Source organism: Manacus candei, unplaced genomic scaffold (assembly GCF_025592945.1).
Source record: "Manacus candei isolate 608988 ecotype Guabito, Panama unplaced genomic scaffold, ASM2559294v1 h1tg000135l, whole genome shotgun sequence".
Lineage (NCBI taxonomy): Eukaryota > Metazoa > Chordata > Aves > Passeriformes > Pipridae > Manacus > Manacus candei.
Window position 1 is genome coordinate 1,075,519 of NW_026138183.1, and position 19,128 is coordinate 1,094,646.

General features: G+C 36.0%; 1 protein-coding gene across 6 annotated transcripts in view; it reads left to right on the forward strand.

Moving 5' to 3' along the window:
- The window catches only part of SLIT2 (slit guidance ligand 2), a 268,878-nt gene that overhangs the window by 169,812 nt on the left and 79,938 nt on the right, over window positions 1-19,128 (forward strand). For all 6 annotated transcript variants that reach the window (XM_051771501.1, XM_051771500.1, XM_051771504.1 and 3 more), the window contains exons 8-9: window positions 2,543-2,706; window positions 5,095-5,233. In XM_051771501.1, the coding sequence (XP_051627461.1) occupies window positions 2,543-2,706; window positions 5,095-5,233 (303 nt within the window). The remainder of the gene's footprint in view (window positions 1-2,542; window positions 2,707-5,094; window positions 5,234-19,128) is intronic.

Consider the following 19,128-nt stretch of genomic DNA (forward strand, 5'->3'; position numbering starts at 1 on the left):
AGCTATACTTGGGGCTCAGGAGATAAAGGAGTGGTTGCATCCTTTTCCATCAACTCTTTTAAAATGTGAGATGAATAAGTCTACAAAAATGGTTTTTTGGCCTCTTCCGAAATGGGTGGGAATCACTTTCCATAGTACTGTATTCAGTTACAGAAAAGCTTCACCTCCTAACCAAAAAAACCATGAAGGCAGGGGGAATTCTCCTTTACATGTTACAGCTATATAGAGAAATAAATTGATGTTTTTTGAAAGTCAAGAATTTGTTTTACTTTGAGCTATTGAATGGGTCACATTTCATTTAGGAACATGGGAGAATCTTTGATTGACTGTCAGATGTGATAAATGGGAAATCTTTATGCTTTTATTACTGTACTGCTAGCAGACCTAATTAAACTAAACTGGCTCGCCGACATTCTTTGTAACATAAAATTATAGCATCATCCGGTTGTGCTATTATAATTAAAGTTGTGCCAGCATTTACAATAAGGTCCCCATTTTTAGAGGTTATGACTTTCAAAGAGGAACACTTTAGTCTTCTAAAACAAAGCACAGTGAAAAGAGTGTGTATGCAGGTGACAGGAGTTGGAATTATTTTTTGGTATGTTTGTCCTAACCATGAATAAATGTATGTTGTGTTGAGTGGCAAAACCAGAACATATCAAGGTTTAGTCCTGAGACTCACTTTCAAACAGATTTTCTAGTGAAATGGGAGTTAAAAATGAGTAGGATGCTTCTATCAGAAGTCAAGAGTAACTGTTACTATTAAAGAACTACTTTTACAAAAGGTCTCTCCAGGTTCTTTTACGCATGTTGGGTTGCCCAACTGTTCTGAAATCAGTAGGGATTTTCACTTGAGTTAACATACGGTTTGTAACTGAAGAAACTTCATACAGGTGAGTAGCTCTGTGGATTTCGTAACAGAATTGTAACTATTCTGGCTTGGACAAACACAAAACCACTTAAATAGTGCTGACCGTGGGCTTTTGGCAGCCTCAGTGAGATTTTGTTAATAGAATTTCATTCTTTCAGGTCTGAGTCTTGAAAAAAATCATGTCTGTACTTCTTTCAAACCTTCAAATACAATTTGAAGTATTGTCTTGGTATAAAATACGATATTTCTGAACCACAAAATGCAGTGAATCAAATTAGCAATATTTATATTTTCTTTGGTTGGGATATTTCATCTTCTGAAAATATATTTTAGAAACAAATTAAACAAGACACAGATTATCGCTGTGACATCCCATTTGCAGTCAGAATATGCTTGTATAACTATATTGATTTCAGTGGCATTAGTTCTGATTTGCAATGATGTTCTTGCCTACAGCTGGCCACAGATTGTACTGAATGACTGTGCTGTATCGTGAACTATATTTGCAAAGCACCAACCCAGGATTAGTACAGGAAAATATATTGCCTTTAATTTCTACTTATTTGGGGGGGAATTGTTAATATTTTTGTTCATGTTGGTGACGCATTTCAGGTTGCTTTGAAGATTTATTTTACAGTGGATTAATTAAACTCCTTTTCTGAATTTCTTGCACTTCCTTTCCAGTTATTTAGTTAGGATTGAACACATCAACTAAAAAGGACCAAAAGGTCATTACCTTGTTATGGATGATTCTGAGTAACGACTTGATTTATAACTGTGGACATCCTTTTCTGTAGTTTGAGAAAATGTAAGAGCTAGGGAAGAGTAATTTACCTAATTTAGTGAATACATTTGTCTGATATTTTATCAATGGCAAAGTGCTTTTTGACACTTGGCAAGGAGCCGTGGTCTTGTGTCAGACCGCTGCAACAGAGAGACAACCTCCTTAATTCCATCACTTGCTTTCGTTTGGTCTTTTAATTTCAGGCATTGCTTAGGACATGGGTCACTAGTAGCCAAAAGCAGCTAATACCACTTTCTGTGGTTAAACAAAAAGAGAGGAAATCAGAAAAGAGATGTGAAAGAAGGTGCTTTATACTGAGTTATTACTCTATCTTGTTCAGCAGAAAATGAGTATGACCTGTTACAGGGATCTTTCAGGCTGTTTCTATAGAGACTAATAATGGCCTGACTTACAGATATATCTAATTGGAAACCAAATCTTTTATTAACTCTTATTTCTGACAGTGTATTATCACCACAGGGCAATTTTCTTGAGACATTTTTGTCTTATTCACTATTTGTACAGGTCTGGGCTAAAGAGTCCCACAACAGCTTTCAAGCTCTTGTGTATTTTCTTCTTTCTTTTAGGCAAGAGACAGGCAACTACAGATAAGTTAATTTATTAGGAAGTGTTCTTTTTTCTTCCAATTAATTAGGCCACAACCAAAAAGTAATTTTCCTGCTTGTAAATTTTCCTGCTTGTATAGTTTTCTTTATTATCTTGTAACTCCCAGACTTTCAATGAAAGATGTAAAAAATCGATTCCTCATTAACAGTTGTATTAATAAATTGGCATAGTTGCTTGCTGGAGGGAGGGCTGGGCAGATTGGCTGCTTTTCTGTTTGTTCTTCCTAATTTAAAGGTGTTGGCATGTCTCTTTCCACGCAGTCGTCTTCACTCCAACAACCTGTACTGTGACTGCCACCTGGCCTGGCTGTCTGACTGGCTGCGGCAGCGGCCGCGGGTCGGGCTCTACACCCAGTGCATGGGGCCGTCCCACCTCCGGGGGCACAACGTGGCCGAGGTCCAAAAACGGGAGTTTGTCTGCAGCGGTAAGGGAAACAGATTTGCTCACCCAGTCCTGTTTTGAAACACACCTACCAACTGCTCAGTGGTGGTTCTAGTGCTGCATGTTGACTTTTGTTAGCTTTTGCGTAATCCAAGAATTATTGTTTATTAAAAAAAAAACCTTAATAATTTTTATGAGTATTTGTATCTTGTGTGGGGATGCTTCTGTCCTTAAAAACTTTGTGTAAATGCTGCATTCACACAGATTGTATAGCTTTCTAAAGGTATAATTATGGGGGACAGATGCAGGAAATTAAATAAAAGCTGCACTTATTGAGAACATAAAGCCTTTACTAATAAGTAAATATTATTATTATTTTTTAAAAACTTTACAGATTGATGCTTTTTCTTGTTATTGTTTTCTGCCATTTAAATACTATTTTGAATCCCTAAGTAGCTTTTTGAATTTTATTGGTATACTTTAATGCATCAGGTTATTTTTTGGTATAAAATAATGAAATGACTAACAGTTCATTACTAATCACATTTTCTTTATTCAATTTTTTTTCCTTTATTCATATCTTCCAGATGAGGAAGAAGGCAAGTTTATCTTTCTTATTTAAATATTTTTAGACTCAGACTGAAAATCTTCTGTAAACTTTGTCTACTGTTTCAAGTTTCCTCAAGAACATTAAAAACCCACTGCAGTATTGCTATCTGTCTTTTCAGTGATTCATCAGAGTTTCTTCTACTGGCTGATTTTCTGCAAAGCCCCAGAAGCCTATTGCAAAATATGCCAAAATTTGCACAGATCCATGCTTTTAAAAGTTTATGGAGAGCACAGTGTTCTGTCCTTTTTAAACAGTCTCTGACATCAAAGTGTAAGGCACTGCCATCTTCACATGGCAAATGCTAGCAGTATTCTTGCCACTAGTTCTGCCTTTATGTACATTTAAAAGGCCTCCTAATGAGATAATTTTGTATATCTTATTTGTAAATGTTATGACTGCAGAGCCTGAGTGTCACGAATGGTGTCATAACTTGGTCATTATAATTATTATTAGGAAGAGGGATAACCATGTTTTCTGCCTGGATCACAGTATTTTTATTTAATAAAACTAAATGAAACATTTCCTCCCTGTAGGTAGAAAACAAGCAGTGTGTGTTATCAGTTTTGGCAGCTGTTTGTACTTTTGTAACACGTACATAAATGTGAAATCAAATTATTATATTGTAAAATTCCATCTCATAGAATCATAGAATGATTTGGCTTGGAAGGGACCTGAAGATCATCTATTTCCAACTCCCCTTCCATGAGCAGGGACACCTTCCACCAAATAAGATTGCTCAAAGCCCCATCCAATCTGGCCTTAAAAGACTAATCTTTTCAGCAATTTAAAACTTGGTCAGTTATTATATAAAGTTGCAAGTGGGAACAGCACTGAGCTGCAACTTACGTTATCAGGGTACCCTTCCTACATTAAGTATTGTGAGAGTGATCTTAAATTAAATTGTGGTTTCATAGTCAAGAAGTTAGTATTTTCTTTTTTTCCCGAGAATTTCAAAACAATCCCTCGCTTTTTTTTAACTTAATGAAAAAAGAAAGAAAAGGAGGGCATCATGCCTTTTTTCATTCTTTTGTGTCTTTTTGTATCATTACAAAACAGCTATTCCGTATCATTAAATCGATAGAAGAATGATAATATATTTAAAAATGTGCAATCTATCTATTTGCAGGAAAATACAATAAGTTTTACTTTAGAAAACATACCTAAATACAAAGTGATTATGCTTAAATGCAGTTAAAAATGCTGAGTTTAACATACAGCACTAAGAAATCAGGATGAACTCCTGTATAAATTAGCTACCAGAGTTAGTGAGAATGGTACAACTGTGGGAGGAAGAAGTCTGCTAAGCTAAAACTGAGACAATAACAGCTGTGTAAAAACTGTTATGTATTATTGTGTGAGACAAAATAAAAATGTCACAACTCCAAAATATAGAACTGAAGGACCATATTCAAATAAATAGTTGCAGAACAAAACTGTAACGACAGGTCACCTTCAGTTCTTGTAGCATAGTTCATTCATTTCTCTTGACATGCATTTTTAATACTACACAAAGTTTTGAAAACTAAATAAATCAGTAATTAGGTTTTAATAGCATTCAATATATAAAATATACCTGAAATATGGATCACACTTAGTCTTATTTGTTGAAACGATTTTGAATGGGTGTTGCTAAAGCAATTGAAAAATTATGTAATGCTAGCACAGTAGTTGAGCATTTTTCTTTAATCTCTCAGTATTGAATGTTACAATTAACTGTGTATTTAAATTAATGCAGTTTGAAAGTATTGATAGGCTACAATGTATATTTTAGAAGTTCTGCCTTAGATTTTTCAAATAAATGTAAAATGTTTTCCTTTGCAGGTCACCAGTCCTTTATGGCTCCATCCTGCAGTGTCTTGCACTGCCCTACTGCATGCACCTGTAGTAACAACATTGTGGACTGTCGTGGGAAAGGCCTTACTGAGATCCCTACAAACCTTCCAGAAACCATTACTGAAATGTGTGTAATCTGCCTTTTTTTCTATGAACTTGCAGAAAAAAGTTTTTTCCTGTGTATTCATTTTTGTTATTTGTATAAATTCATGCATTTTATAGGGTAGGAATTTTGATGTACGCATTCAACTTAAGATATAAAAGGAATATGTAGGTTTCTGAAAACATTTAAGATCTTTATGTTATCTTCTGAGTTACTTTTGTATGTACTACTCACAATTCATAGTTAAAAGTGCATTCTGAGTTCACTTTATATGAGTTTGGGAATTCTTGCTTTTCTACAAGTCAGTGGCTTTTCACTGCAGATTATAAACTCCATTGCTTTTAGGGTTGCTTTCTGTGCTGGTTTTGGCTGGGGTAGAGTTTTTTTCACAGTAGCTGGTATGTTGCTACGTTTTGGATTTGTGCTGAAGACAGTGTTGATAATTCGGAGATTTTTTCGTTACTGCTGAGTGGTGCTTACACAAAGTCAAGGCCTTTTCTGCTCCTCACCCCACCCCACCAGTAAGCAGGCTGGGGCCCACAATATGTTGTGAGGGGACACAGCCAGGACAACTAACCCCAACTAATCCAAAGGATATTCTATACCATTGTGGCGTTACGCTCAGCACATACAGCTAGGGGAGGAAGCAGGAAGGAAGAGATGCTCAGAGTGATGGTGTTTGTCTTCCCAAGTCACTGTTAAGTGTGATGGGGTACTGCTCACCTGGAGCTGGCTGAACACCTGCCTGCCCATGGGAAGCGGTGAATGAACTCCTTGCTTTACTTTTGCATGGAGCTTTTGTTTTACCTGTTAAACTGTTTTTATTTCAGCCCAGAAGTTTTCTTATTTTTACCCTTCTGATTCTCTCTCTCCCATCCCATTCTGGGGGGAGTAAGCGAACAGCTGTGTGGATTTAAACTGTGACATTTACCTTCAGTCACTTTATTCATCAGACTTCCTATTAGAGAAGCATAAGAAAGCAAAAATAAGGTATAGTCTTTGTGTTAATACCACCTACCTGTGGATAGAAGAGCCTGCACGCTGATAGAGTTGCCTGACATGTCATATACAACAGAAACATGTACAAAATTACAATCATGTCCTGACTGTAGAGAAGAGTCATAACACAGATGTCATAGGGCCTTCTGTCTTCCAAAGCAATGTGACTGAGAGGTTGTGTGGGCACAGAAGAAAAGTTACTGCTGCGTTGTCTTCTGTGTGGGGAAGCAACAAAAGCAAGGGGTGAGCTTGCTGACAAGACAGGCAGGAACCAAGCAACATGAGCATCTTTCTCTTCTGGGAATGGTGGAGCAGTGTTTTGGAAGGGAAGCTGGGAGTTCCCTTTACGGAAATAGTAGGAAATTAGCTGTGACAACAACCTGGTAAAGTTTTCAGAATAAAAAGCTTGGGAGCACCTTGATGATATTAGGTGATGTTAAGAATTTCAGATAAGGGAGATGAGGGGAACGGATGCCTGAAGTGAAAGGGAAGACATCTCCTGAACATACATCCTGTTGTAAATAGATCTCTGATTTTCTTGAAAGTTTAAAAACAGGTCTCCACAATGAGATTTTAATTAGCTTGTTGATATCTGACCTGTGTTTTTGAACTTAACAGGGTTTGGAACTACTGTGGTTTTCCTCTAAGGATGTGAATAATCATCACATCTGTCAGTTCATTATTACTGCTGTTAAGACTGACCTGGCTGACCCTGCCCGACCCAATTCTGTATAATACAAACACTTCTTTTACCTTTTACCCCTCTCAGAAAAATTCCTCTGCTTGCAAATAAAGTGACTCTATCATAAAATCTGTGCACAATGCCCGGGAAGGCTGTACAAGACCGTTCTCACTATTTAATGAGTTGTATACTGGCATTTTTACTTGTTTATGTGCGTCTGTGTGCATAAAGAAGAAGAAGAAAATATTACAAGAAAGAAAGAGGGAGTATGTGTCAGAGTCCCCACTATATGTTGCTCGCCACTGGAGCTAACCACTGGTTACAGACACTGAAGACTGACTTTTGTTTACTATACTTTTCTTATGTATGTAAGAAATTCTGTTGAGTTTTAGGCATGGAATGCTATGATCTTCAGCAGTTTATTGTCCTGGAGGGTAAAAGTAACCATGTAGCAGCCCCTTCAGTATTTGGCTAAACATTTAAGAGATTGCAGACTGAGGCTCAATGTTTCCTGCTAGTCTGGGCAGCATTCAGATTCCAGTGAGGCCTTTTCTCGTTCTGAGATCCATAATCCATTGAAATGTAGATATATATGTGTGCTCATATAAATATGTACAGTGCATATAGTTTACAGTGATACAGTGTAAACTATGTTATCTCTCTGTATTGTATGTAGTCCATAGGTGCTGGCTAAATAAATTGCAGGTCATAACATTTTGCTCAGTTAAGTAACACCAGTCATGCCATAAGACCTCAATATATGTTTATTTAAAAGCAGATGTAAGAAGAAGTAGAAAGTTAGAAAATCAAACTTTAGTAATTATTTTGTATTGAACAGATGCACACCAGTGAATGTTGGTATGATGAAAAAACTGAACTTCAGTGATTGACTTAGATTTTGAATAACACAGACTGATATAAAATATGATTCAAGCCAGTAGTAGACTGCACTTACCATATAGAGAGAATAAAACTCTGCTGTTGGGTGGCAGGTAAGGAGAGAAATGTACAGGAAAAGAAAGAAATAAAATAAGGCACAAGAAATGCACTGAAATCAAGAGATAAACTGAGTGGAAGAATTAGAGTAGATGATCTTATGAGTATTTAATGAGAATCACAGGGTCTCTTTTGCTTTCTTGTCAATAGGTTGAAAAGGAATTGAATTTTTTACAAACAAATATATTTTATGGTTGTATGGGGAAAGCTTTATGCTATACTCATTGCTTTATTGTGAATAAAATAATTAGTTATAGTTCTCTTATGATTCTTATGGGTGGCAGGTGTATTTACCTTCTTAGCATCAAAAAGAATGAGAGACAGAGAAGAGGCTGGAAAATGAGTGGTTTACAGAGTGAAAAAGGTTTTACCAATAGTGAAGTGAGAGAAATCTGATACTGGATCAAACCAGCACTCCACCCTGGCCAGTGGCTCTCATCAGTTGTTCCTGAAGAATGTTTTGGAAACAGAAATGTACAACTTCAGAAATAAAACACCAATAGCACAAATATTTCTTTGCTCCCAAGGTGTGTTAGGGTTCCTCTGAATCTTGAAAATTTGCATAGCTTTCAGGAAAAAAAGGGTTTTCATTGAAATATCCAATCTGCTTTAAACCCAACAATGTTCTAAATTTTCATGTTCTATTAAGGTAATAAATTCTGGGGGGAGGGAATTGCACTCAAAATCTTCCAGTTTAAAATACGGTCTTTTAAAGTTTCACTGATGTTCCTCTCTCTTTGTAGAGGGAAAGAAAATGCATTCACATTCATAATTTGTCCTATCACCACCTATTTTGCATGCCACCCTCAGACGTCTCTTCTCTAAACCAACTGTTCCAAGTTCATTCAATCTTTTGAATGCCAAGACTTACTATGTCTTAATTAGTCTCCTCCTCTTTCTCTGAATTGCTTTCTAAATTTTTTGGTTTGCAATGACCAGAGTTGAATACAATATTCCAAATGGTAGTGAACCATCAGATTTTTATTAATGGAATTTTAGTTTTCTTTCATTTGCCTTTTGCAACCTAATAATATTATATAACTGCCAGTACACGTCGCACCATGTTTTTTCTTGAATTATCCATGCAGAGTCCTAGGCCTGTATTTTTAGCTGTTAGGATTTTTTCAGGAACCAGAAGTTTGTAGATGTAATCTTATTATACCATCCACAGGCATTTCTGAACATTGAATCAGGTTGTATGTCACTTTTTAAAGCTGCTCTATGAAAGACTTCAGTCCTCTCTGCTTTTAACTGACTACGACATGCAGAAAGATTGTGACATTCCAGTATTGTTATCATACAATAAAAAGTGGTTTAAAGCTTCGTTTTTAAAGAAGTACTCTGAAACTGTTGCTTATAGCAACCCCTTGAGATTAGATTGGAAAGAATTATTGTATCCCACAAAATAATAGGTTTTTTTCACTTATTCCTTAGGCGATATTGTTGTCAGTATGCCAAATGGTAACTGACAGTAAACACTTGAAGAGATGAGACCACGCTGTCATGGTAGTGTTAAGAATACTGAGGAGTTGCTGAACACAAGACAGAAGGGTATAGTGAGCCCTGTATTTCCACCACTGCTATGCAGTTCCCACACACATGGCTTTATTACCTCGTCGCCATTTTAAGCACATGCTTTGGCAGGAGCTCCCCAGTTCTCAGGGAGAGAGGAAAAGAGAAATGTGCTGGCTCCCTGTTGTCTTCTGAAGGATGTACAGGCTTTAACAACCAAATTCTTATTTATTCACTCATCTTTATAATACTACCATCACCAGGTTCTTGTGCACACTGCAAGAAAATTGGCGTGACACTTCTATTTTACCTGCACTGGATGTTGTCCAATCTTTTCAGTACTTTTCCTTACTTGTTGATCTTTCTCTGCATTTTTGGTTGAACACTGTCATCTGATTTTCATGCTTCGCTGATAGGGATGTTTGAAAAATCCACAATGCTTTCAAATTCCCTTACTCTGAACAAGTTTCTCTGCCTTCTCTCCCCTCTTTATGGGCTGTATTTGCGGAAATCACTGCTAAGCACTACTAGCCTGTCATGTTATGCTTCAGCCAACTTCATGGTCGACAAAAACCTCTGGTGTTTACATCTGTCCTTCTCTTTGCCTTTGCTTTATTGTATTTCGTATTAATAATGTTCTCCTGTGAGGCTGACATTAAACTTTGCGTGCCCTCCTTTATAGAGGTGTTTAAAATTCAACATCGTATTTTTATGAGATTTTTTTTCCATCCATTTCTACCTCTTTATTATTTGTTCTTATATGGACAACAGTTTTAATAAGTTATTAGTTTTAATAAGAATATAAACCACATTTACTTTTTGAAGGTCCATAGTCCCATTATTTTTTTCTTGACTTTTTTTTTAAGTTTTCTTTCAACACATGCTCATGGTTTTGTGATATTTTGCCATGTTCTCTATCCATTTCTTCCATCCTTTCTCTCAAAGGAAAGCCTGACCTCAGTCAACTCCTCAGTACCCTATGAAGCACAGAGTTCTTTCTCTTTGCCCAACACAAACTTTCTTTGAAAAAAATGTCATCTGATCTGTTTCTGCACAGAAATACTTTGTATTTGGTACATTGTCAGTCCATCTGGGGCAATGTTGCATAAAGCCAAGTGGTATTAATATTATTGCTATTCCCAGTCCTTCCGATGTGTATAATTAAACTGCAGGTTTGAACTGTATGTTCCATGTTGACAATTTTATGCCTTTTTTTCCTCAGTGGGGTTGATAAATTAACTTATATCTGAATAATGTGTAAAAAACCAAACAAACAAACAAAACAAAGAAAAAAGCCACCCAAAACCTTTAAATGGAATATTGAATTTCTTAAGTATTAAACACTGGCAGTTTCAATTGTGTAAAATTTTGCATGTTGAAGCTCTGAGTTAGCTCTCTGGGGAAAAGTGCAAGAAAAGGCTTTCTGTTTAGAATCTAATACTGATGTGACTTTACACTGCCTTGGTAGCTTTACTGTCTTGGAATGCTGTTTTAAGACATTAGAAACTACCTCCTCTGCTGATGGCTACTGCTTCTGTAGCAAAACTGGCAAGGACAGTATGTGCTTGCACAGCACTACAGCCTGTCTCCAAGTTTGGTGGGATAACCTAAACCACTGAGAAAATAGAACTGGAAGCTGAAGTGGTTTAGGAAAGAGCAGGCATTCTGTGATGCCAGTTGCCAAAATGTTGTTTCATTCCAGTATAGTTTAATTTACTGGTGACTGTCAGGGTGTTGCTGAGAGGGTTTTGTCACACTCTCTGTCTGACTTCTCAATTGGTGCAGAATCACTTGGCTAAAACAAGGAATTCCCGTTGGGTGAAGTCAGTTAGCAGGCCATGCATTGTCTGCCAAGTGCCTCTTGGGAAGATGCCTTCAGAAACAGGACTACTTATCTCCAAGTAGCTGCCAGTGAAAATGGAAGGAGAATAAAGCCTGTGGTGTCCTCTATTTTTCCCTTCTGTGCGATAAAGCTTGAAACAAAATTAAGTATTCGGCATCTCAGTAAATGTAATTCTTAATCCTTATTGACTTAGTACAATTGTATCTGTACCAGTTACACCCTTTCTGCAAAATTAATCCCCACTATATTATCTAAATAAACTCACACACAGCTAAATAAGAATACCTAAAGTTTTCTTTTCAGGGTTTGTCTGACCAATGTGATATTATTTGAGAAAAAAATACTTCATATTCCATATGTATTTTGAGAAAGAAAATATTTGGTTGTGCACCAAAACTTCTCCAGTTTTAGTGCACCTAGGAATTCTGCAGGAAACACAGAATTAAAAAGGTGCACAGATGCACCTTTGCCTCTGGGTCAAATGAAAAGGCTTCATACCATAAGTGACCTGCAGGAAGCATTTTGGGAACTTAAATGAATTTCCCATAGGCTTGTTACTTTAATGTCTCTATTGTAATGTTCTGAGGCAAAATACAATGCCCATAAATGTTACATATGAATAATCTTCAAACTTTTGTTATTTAGTATGCCTTACTTTAGCCTTTTGTCATTGACTTAAGCAAAGCATGATACATTATTCATTCATTCATCTCAAACATCGTAATTTGAGTTGGTTTAGATTTGTTATTTAAACCTCACCCCTTTTACAGTAATTTTAGGGGATACCCTTTCATTGACAGTCTTTTGAGCTTAACCAACTTAAGTGGCCTAATGCACCTAGCACTTTCCTCCTTTGTCATGCAGTTCATATATTAAAGACATTAAAGGTCATTCTTAAGGTTCAAAACTATTACTGTAATTGGTTTTAGGAAGCATAACCTTTCTAATGCTGATAGCATTTATCAGTCTCTATGCAGGCATTCCTTCCACATTTCAATTTTTCATCACTTTTAATCTCTTTTCACTTGGTTTCATTTTGAATTCACCTTCTGAAAATTCTTTGAATGATCAGCAGAAATAATTCTGGTTCCCTTAGAATAGAGACTTTTTTGGCATGTGTTCAAACACCCTATGAGAAACCTTACAAACAGCAGCCTGGCAGCAATTCCATTAATTGTACTGGTACCTTCTCTCAGAATGGTGTAAGTGACAGGCTCTTATTTCAAAAGAGGCCAAAAAGCCATTAATGAGCTGGACTACCTTGTGAAAATGCTACACTTACATTCTTCTGATTTTCTCTTCTCTTCCATGGCTTGAACTGCCTGTCAAAGTGGTTCTAATACCTCATTCCTTACTGTAATATTATAGAATCATAGAATCATTTAAAGTTATTATTCCTTAGCAAAATGTGCACATTTAATTAAGTCCTTCCTTTAAATGTTTTTAATCTTAACAAAAGTGAAGGAAAAATAATAATACACAGTGGTGTGCTGGGGAAGAAGAAAGTTTCCTCCAAGGAAGGGTGACTTAAGGGTTGCTGCTGTTAACTAAGGAACAGTTGTATAAGTAATTCTAGTCTTTGTAAGGGGCAGAAAAGACCCTTAACCACATAATATGTGAAATGAGAGAAACCATATAGTAGTCAGGGATTTTAAAAGCTCACCTTCACAATCCAGTGCAGTTATAAGCCTCTGACTTCTTATTACTATGGCCTTTGGGATAAAATTTTTGTTTCTTGTGAAGGAAGCTTTATAATGTTTGAATGCCAAAGCTGTATGGTTGTTTCATGATAACATTGTTTACATTTCCCACGAGTTTCCTAATTTGTTCCCTCAGTCTTGTCTTGTCTTACCCTCCTGTTTTCTAACTATTTCTTCATGTTTTCATCTTCCTCCATCTCATTCTTCCTTATACTTTGTTTTCATAAGTCTCTTGATTAATGACTGTGTGTTATGCCAAGCACTCGACTACATCTTTGTGAGTCATGTGATATTAAGCAGGATTAAAAGCTCCTGAGATTGCTTCTCACAGTAACACTCAGATTATATTAAAGGAGAAGTGGGGGAGGGGAGGGAAAGAAGGTGAAAGGAGAGAAAGGAGAAAAAGAAGAGGAAAAGAGGGGAGAGGAAATGAGATCTGACAGAACTGATTTTGACAGATGGACTTAACCAAGATAAAGGGACCTGATCACAGTGCAGACACTTGGGGAAGTGCTTTGCGTACATGAGGAATTTTATTTGAGAACTGGGAGCTCTGTGTCTGCATCTTTTCCAAGTGAAGCTTGGCATGTGTACAGTTTCACCATTTCTGTTGTCTTCTAAAATTCATCCTTACCCAAGAGTCCAAAGTACAACCTTAAGTAAATAGCTATTGAACAGAGAGAGGCTTACATTGAGATGCAAAGATGCTTCTAAGGATGACCTTTTACAGAGAAAAGTCACTTGAAAAGGGTTTAGGTGTATTTATTGTAGACAGCTTAAAAACTGACATAGGAGAAAAACACTGAAACATCAGAGATAAGGCAGATTTCTCTATTTTTAGAGCTCAAAGAATGATTTGGCTATCTCCAGTAGCCTGACAGAAATGAGAGCAAACCCTGCATCTTCACAGCTTGAAAGAAATGAGGAATGCTGTGGGGAGGATGCAGTAAGTTACAAGACATTAAACTGATTATTGTTTTCTAGTGTTTTCATCTGTTTCTGCTTTTTAGTTTAAATCAAAACATCAGTCTTCTTAGGACTTACTCAGAATGTCAGTTCATATATGTCATTTACCTCTTAAGCCATTAAGCCATTAGCCAGAAGTCTTGCACATCTAGTGAAGTTTTGGAAAGGTTTTTCCAAGTTGGTTTCTATATATACATATGTATATGTAGTCATTTACAGTTTATTGCTAAGATTTTTAGTAGTTTGCAAGAATTCCCTATAAGTGTGTCTGCTGTTTTTGAGAAAACATCTGTTAATCTTACAATGCTACCCAAAATAGATAAAACTCTTCGGTCGCACTATAAAATTTTTCACAATCATTTAATTATTCTTATAGTGCTTTTTGAAATTTTTCTTTTTTATCAAAATCTTTTCCTAATACCTGTTATAATAAATATAGAGTGTATGCAGGTGTCAAGGGAAAAGATTATATCTACTTATGGATTAAAAAAATAATTATTATAGCATTCAGTTGCTTATGTATAATGATACATACTTTGGTCAGTAGGAAGCCAGAAAACTGTCCGTTTTTGAATTTTCAGTAATTGCTGGATTAAAAAAAAGTGCATTATATAGTACTTAAGAAACTAAATGCACCTCGACAGATGCATATGGTCTTACTACTTTTTACTCAGCTCTTAAACTAACACTCCAGACTTTTGAGCAACTTCATATAGTTGCCCTGTTTTTAAAATTTACTTTTCTTATGTATGCTTCTCTTCAACTATACTTTATCTGTACTTTTCCTCAAACCTTCTCTTATCTTCTTTCCTTCCCCAAAGTTTGTAAGACCGTTGTTCTTAAGATCAATCCTGACTAACACGTTGGACTTTATATTCAGAATTTTTACCAGTGGACTGTGGAGGCATACTGATTTTTTTTTAGTGAAATCTAGAGCTTTTTCTTCTGTTTTGACTAAAAGTTAATGCATTTTTATGTCCAGAATAGTACATGATTTTTAGATGCATTATTATTAGTTATAATGTTTTACTTACATGCTTATATTTTCCCTAGAAGTTTGTTCAAAAGAATTCATAGAAGTACAGCTTTACATATGGAGGAGGATCAAAAAGATTCCTAATGAAACAGAAATATCTGGTGAAAAATAGCTGACATGAAACTAAAATTTTAGTATCAATATACACTGTTGTCTGAGGTTTTCCACATTCTGCAACACCAAATTTAGGAAATGTCCCTGGCCCTGCTTAGTTGGTTAAATACTGCAAATATGGCCATTAATTTTGAAAATCTTTGCATGAAAACATACCTTTTACTACATCATAATTTTACTTGAAAGGTTTTGTGATTTACCACTCCCTGTCATACGTGACACTCAGTTTAGACTGTTCATCTGTGGCATCAATGATCTGAATACAGTTCTCTTGCTGTACTTTTCTTTGATCTTGGGAAGGTCATTATTCCTTAGCAAAAGATGCATTACGCCAATTGCAATATACAACAGTGGTTTGTGCAATTTATAAAAAATTTGGGAATTTGCTAAATCTTCATATCTTTCATGTGGTATGTACATAGAAACACACAATAATGACATGAATAATGAAAAATGCATTATCCCTGAGGCAATGTATTGAATAAACATGAAACAAATTAAGATTAGGTCAATTGTTAAGGTATTAACTTCTTCACCTTAACATATTTAATTTGCCAATGCAGATTTCACTAAATTACATTTAAATTATCTTTGGCATTCCTACCTTAGTATTTCTCAGGCAAAACTTAAAACATATTTCATTTGACTGCCTCAAAAGTAGATGGTTTTGTTAATTTGATACTAATCCTGCCTGCTTAGCACACACAAGAGAAATGATTTGTCATGCTCTTACTTGAATATCTTCCTAATCTGAAAATTACTGGTAAATCATGTGGCTTTATGCTTAAAAAAAATAAAAAAACCACACACCATACCACCTTTTTTATTTGAGTTGTCAATACGTTTTTGTACATATAACATCTAATCTGTTCTTTATTAGCATGTGTTCCGTGCTGCCATTGTTCACATCTTTGGCTTTCTTCATACCCCTGTGTCCTATCTTGAAAACTAATTAAATTCAGACAACAGGATAATTTCAAGAGTTGAGAGGACATAGAGGCACAGAACACAAAAACCGGACAAGAAACAGATGAAACTAGTGCTGGTTTCCAGACACTGCAAGTAGGTACTGGCCAGAATGAACACCATTCCAACCCTGGGGGTTTTGTGCAACTTTCTGGTGGATGTTGAAGTACAAGAGGCACCTTGAAGGACGTCTCTGATGCTGCCAAGGGAAAGAAAATAACTCAAGCATGGAATAAATGAATATTTTATGCAGGATGAGGGGAAGCTGGAGAAGGCCCATCTCGCTCTTCCAGAAAAACCCTTATAGATCTCTGGCAGCTGTGCCACACTCCAAAGGTGTTATTACTCTTAGATTTTATTTTCACATATGGCTCTTCAATTTTCCTCAGCAATTATGTTAGTGAAGTCATTCAAAAAGAAACCATGGATGCTGATTTTTCACTATTTTGTGTTTTGTCATCTATCGAATGCTTTCTTCGTCAACACATTTCTAAATACATGGTGAAGTAACCAACCACGTATTCTAAGTTAAAATGTTTTGATTTTTATGGCATATTCATGGTGTAAGTCCATGTATTGTTTAACGGGTAGTGAGCACTCATGCCATAGTGTTGGTCTCACACAATGGGGGGATTCTCAAGCTAATGTTTCTGCTCGTTTAGAACAGGTGGACAAGTTTGTGATAAGCCAAGAGTGTAGCAGGTTTATATCTTTTTTGTGAATTTATTACACTTATTCTGAACAGCTTGACTAGGTTTTGTACTATAAGAACTCTCATAAAAATACGCTAATTAGAGAGACTTTAACTTGACTCTAGGTGACTCAGGCTAATTGCACTGGAGCCACACTCTGACAGAAGCCAAAGTACTGAGCAAATAATTCTTTAACAAGTGGTATATTTTGCCTACAACCTGAATCTGTAACAATGAAGGAATGTAAAGCCTATCATCATTAATGGTGCTCTAGGGTTCAGAGCACAAGATGGCCCTTTCTGTAATGAAAAATTAAACAAATGCAGGTTTGAGACTTACTTCTGAGTAAATGCAATGAATTGTTTAATAGCTTTAGAATGGCAATTCTTGTTACTTTTGTGATGTAATGCAGACTAAGGAGTCATCTGTCATTTAGAATCAATCCCATGAGGAATTATTTGATAGAACAATTAGATTTTAACAGTTTGGCAGGCTTTAGGGCAACATTGACAGCGATTCTTTATATGCACATATTTAGGAAACTGTCAACCAGATTTATCAATCAGAGCCTGAAAGTAAGAAGTGCAAGTAATGTATTCATTCAAAATACATCTTTTGTTTTGTTAGACATGGATGATATCACAGATTTCAACAGAATTCTTTTGCTGCTAAAGTTAGAAGCGACATTTAGTGGATTTAAGCACTCTAGAGGTGCAGTTGTTGAGAGAGAGAAAAGGTACTTTGTCTATTAGACTCGAGGATTCCTGTAGCAAAGGGAGACCATTAATGTTTCCTTATTTTAAAAACAAACAAAAAAACCTCCCAAAGCCTGGCAGATGTTGCTTATGATGAGAGATGTGTTGGCTATGTATTGCAGTTCTTCAGATTCAGGAGCTGCACTCAATCCCATCACTGAAATCTATTTGCTGGTTTTTTGACAGCTGTTTTTGCCATTTATTTTAAAAGCAGATGGGGAAAATGCAAAGAAGAGCTGTCAATTTTATTACCATGTATAATCAGCATCTGTGCAATGCATCAGACTCATTGCACAGCTTAAACTTTCTCTCTGTAGTAAAATTCCTTTGGGATTTCTTGGTGATCTTCTTGCAAGACTTTTTGTAAATTAAAAGATACTGGAATTAAAAAGATAGATTAATTAGCTGCTAAAGCCACTATTGTATTGCCCACATTTACTTAATCAAGATGTTATGTTCTAATTGCTTAATTATAAAATATACAACTAATTTGCTCCTTCATATTCAAATTCATGTTTTCTTACAAATATGTTTTGGTTTATTTCATCATTACAAAATACTTGTTATTGTCTCTGATCCATTTACATGCATTTAGGTGCAGAACATCTCTGTGAAGTTTTTTTTACCATTCTCTACTGAGCGGGCTTAGTATCTTGTACCCCATCTGCATGATTGAAAGTAAAAATGATTCTGTAGAGAAAAGAGTGTTCTTAATTCCCAGTCTACCCTCTTTTCTGGTGCAGCAGTCCTTCACAGAAATGACTTTTATAGTGGGAAAGTAAGCTAGTCTAAAAGTGTCAGTATAAATAAGCATGTTGTCTGTCTCCGTAAGTGCGGAAGTAGTAATCAGTAATGGTGTGTTGCAGGCTTATAGTAGAGAACAGCATCCTCCTGGAAAGTGTCAAGTGATTTACATGTCACAGGGCTCTCAGGGGACCATGTGGGAAGAATCTGTCTACTGGCTGGGGACCTACTTTGATTTGATTTGATTAGGTTGGAAGTCACAACTGCAGAAGCACCTTTGTTTCTTAGAATAGTAAATGGTTGTACATTACAGTGTCTGCAGTGATAAGCAGAGGGGAAAGATTTCGAATGAGAAATGTTTACAGTACATTTCCTAGATAGGAGAGATTAGGGTATAGCCTTCAAAAAAGGTTTCAACCAGTTTGGCAGCATTAAAAGACAGTAAAACACTTATGTATCGATGCAAGACTTCTTTGAAGCGAAACACTAAAAGGAGCAGGAGACTTAATACTAAGAGCATTAATTAGTGTTTGTATGGTGATGGGCAGAGTACTTTTTGTACATGAGGCATTGCAAGCTTTGATGAAGTATGTACTTAACTCTCTTCCTCCATTATCTTATCTTATTAAATATGCTACTAAAATTGGCTGTGACTTTTGAAAAAGAAACCACCAAGGCACTGTTTATGATACATAGATGTTCATTTATAAGAAAGAATGACTTCTGGGATGACTTTGAAAGGAGATGTTGTGCACAAGATTTAATACAAGTCCCATGGAAAAATACTGACACGAACTTTTTGTTCTTTGGTGATATAATGATACTTCTTGCCATGTCATTTGCAAGCACTTAATAGCTGACTTTTTTGGCAATAGATAACTGTAAACCATCCTATTCCAGAATTAAAAATGTTT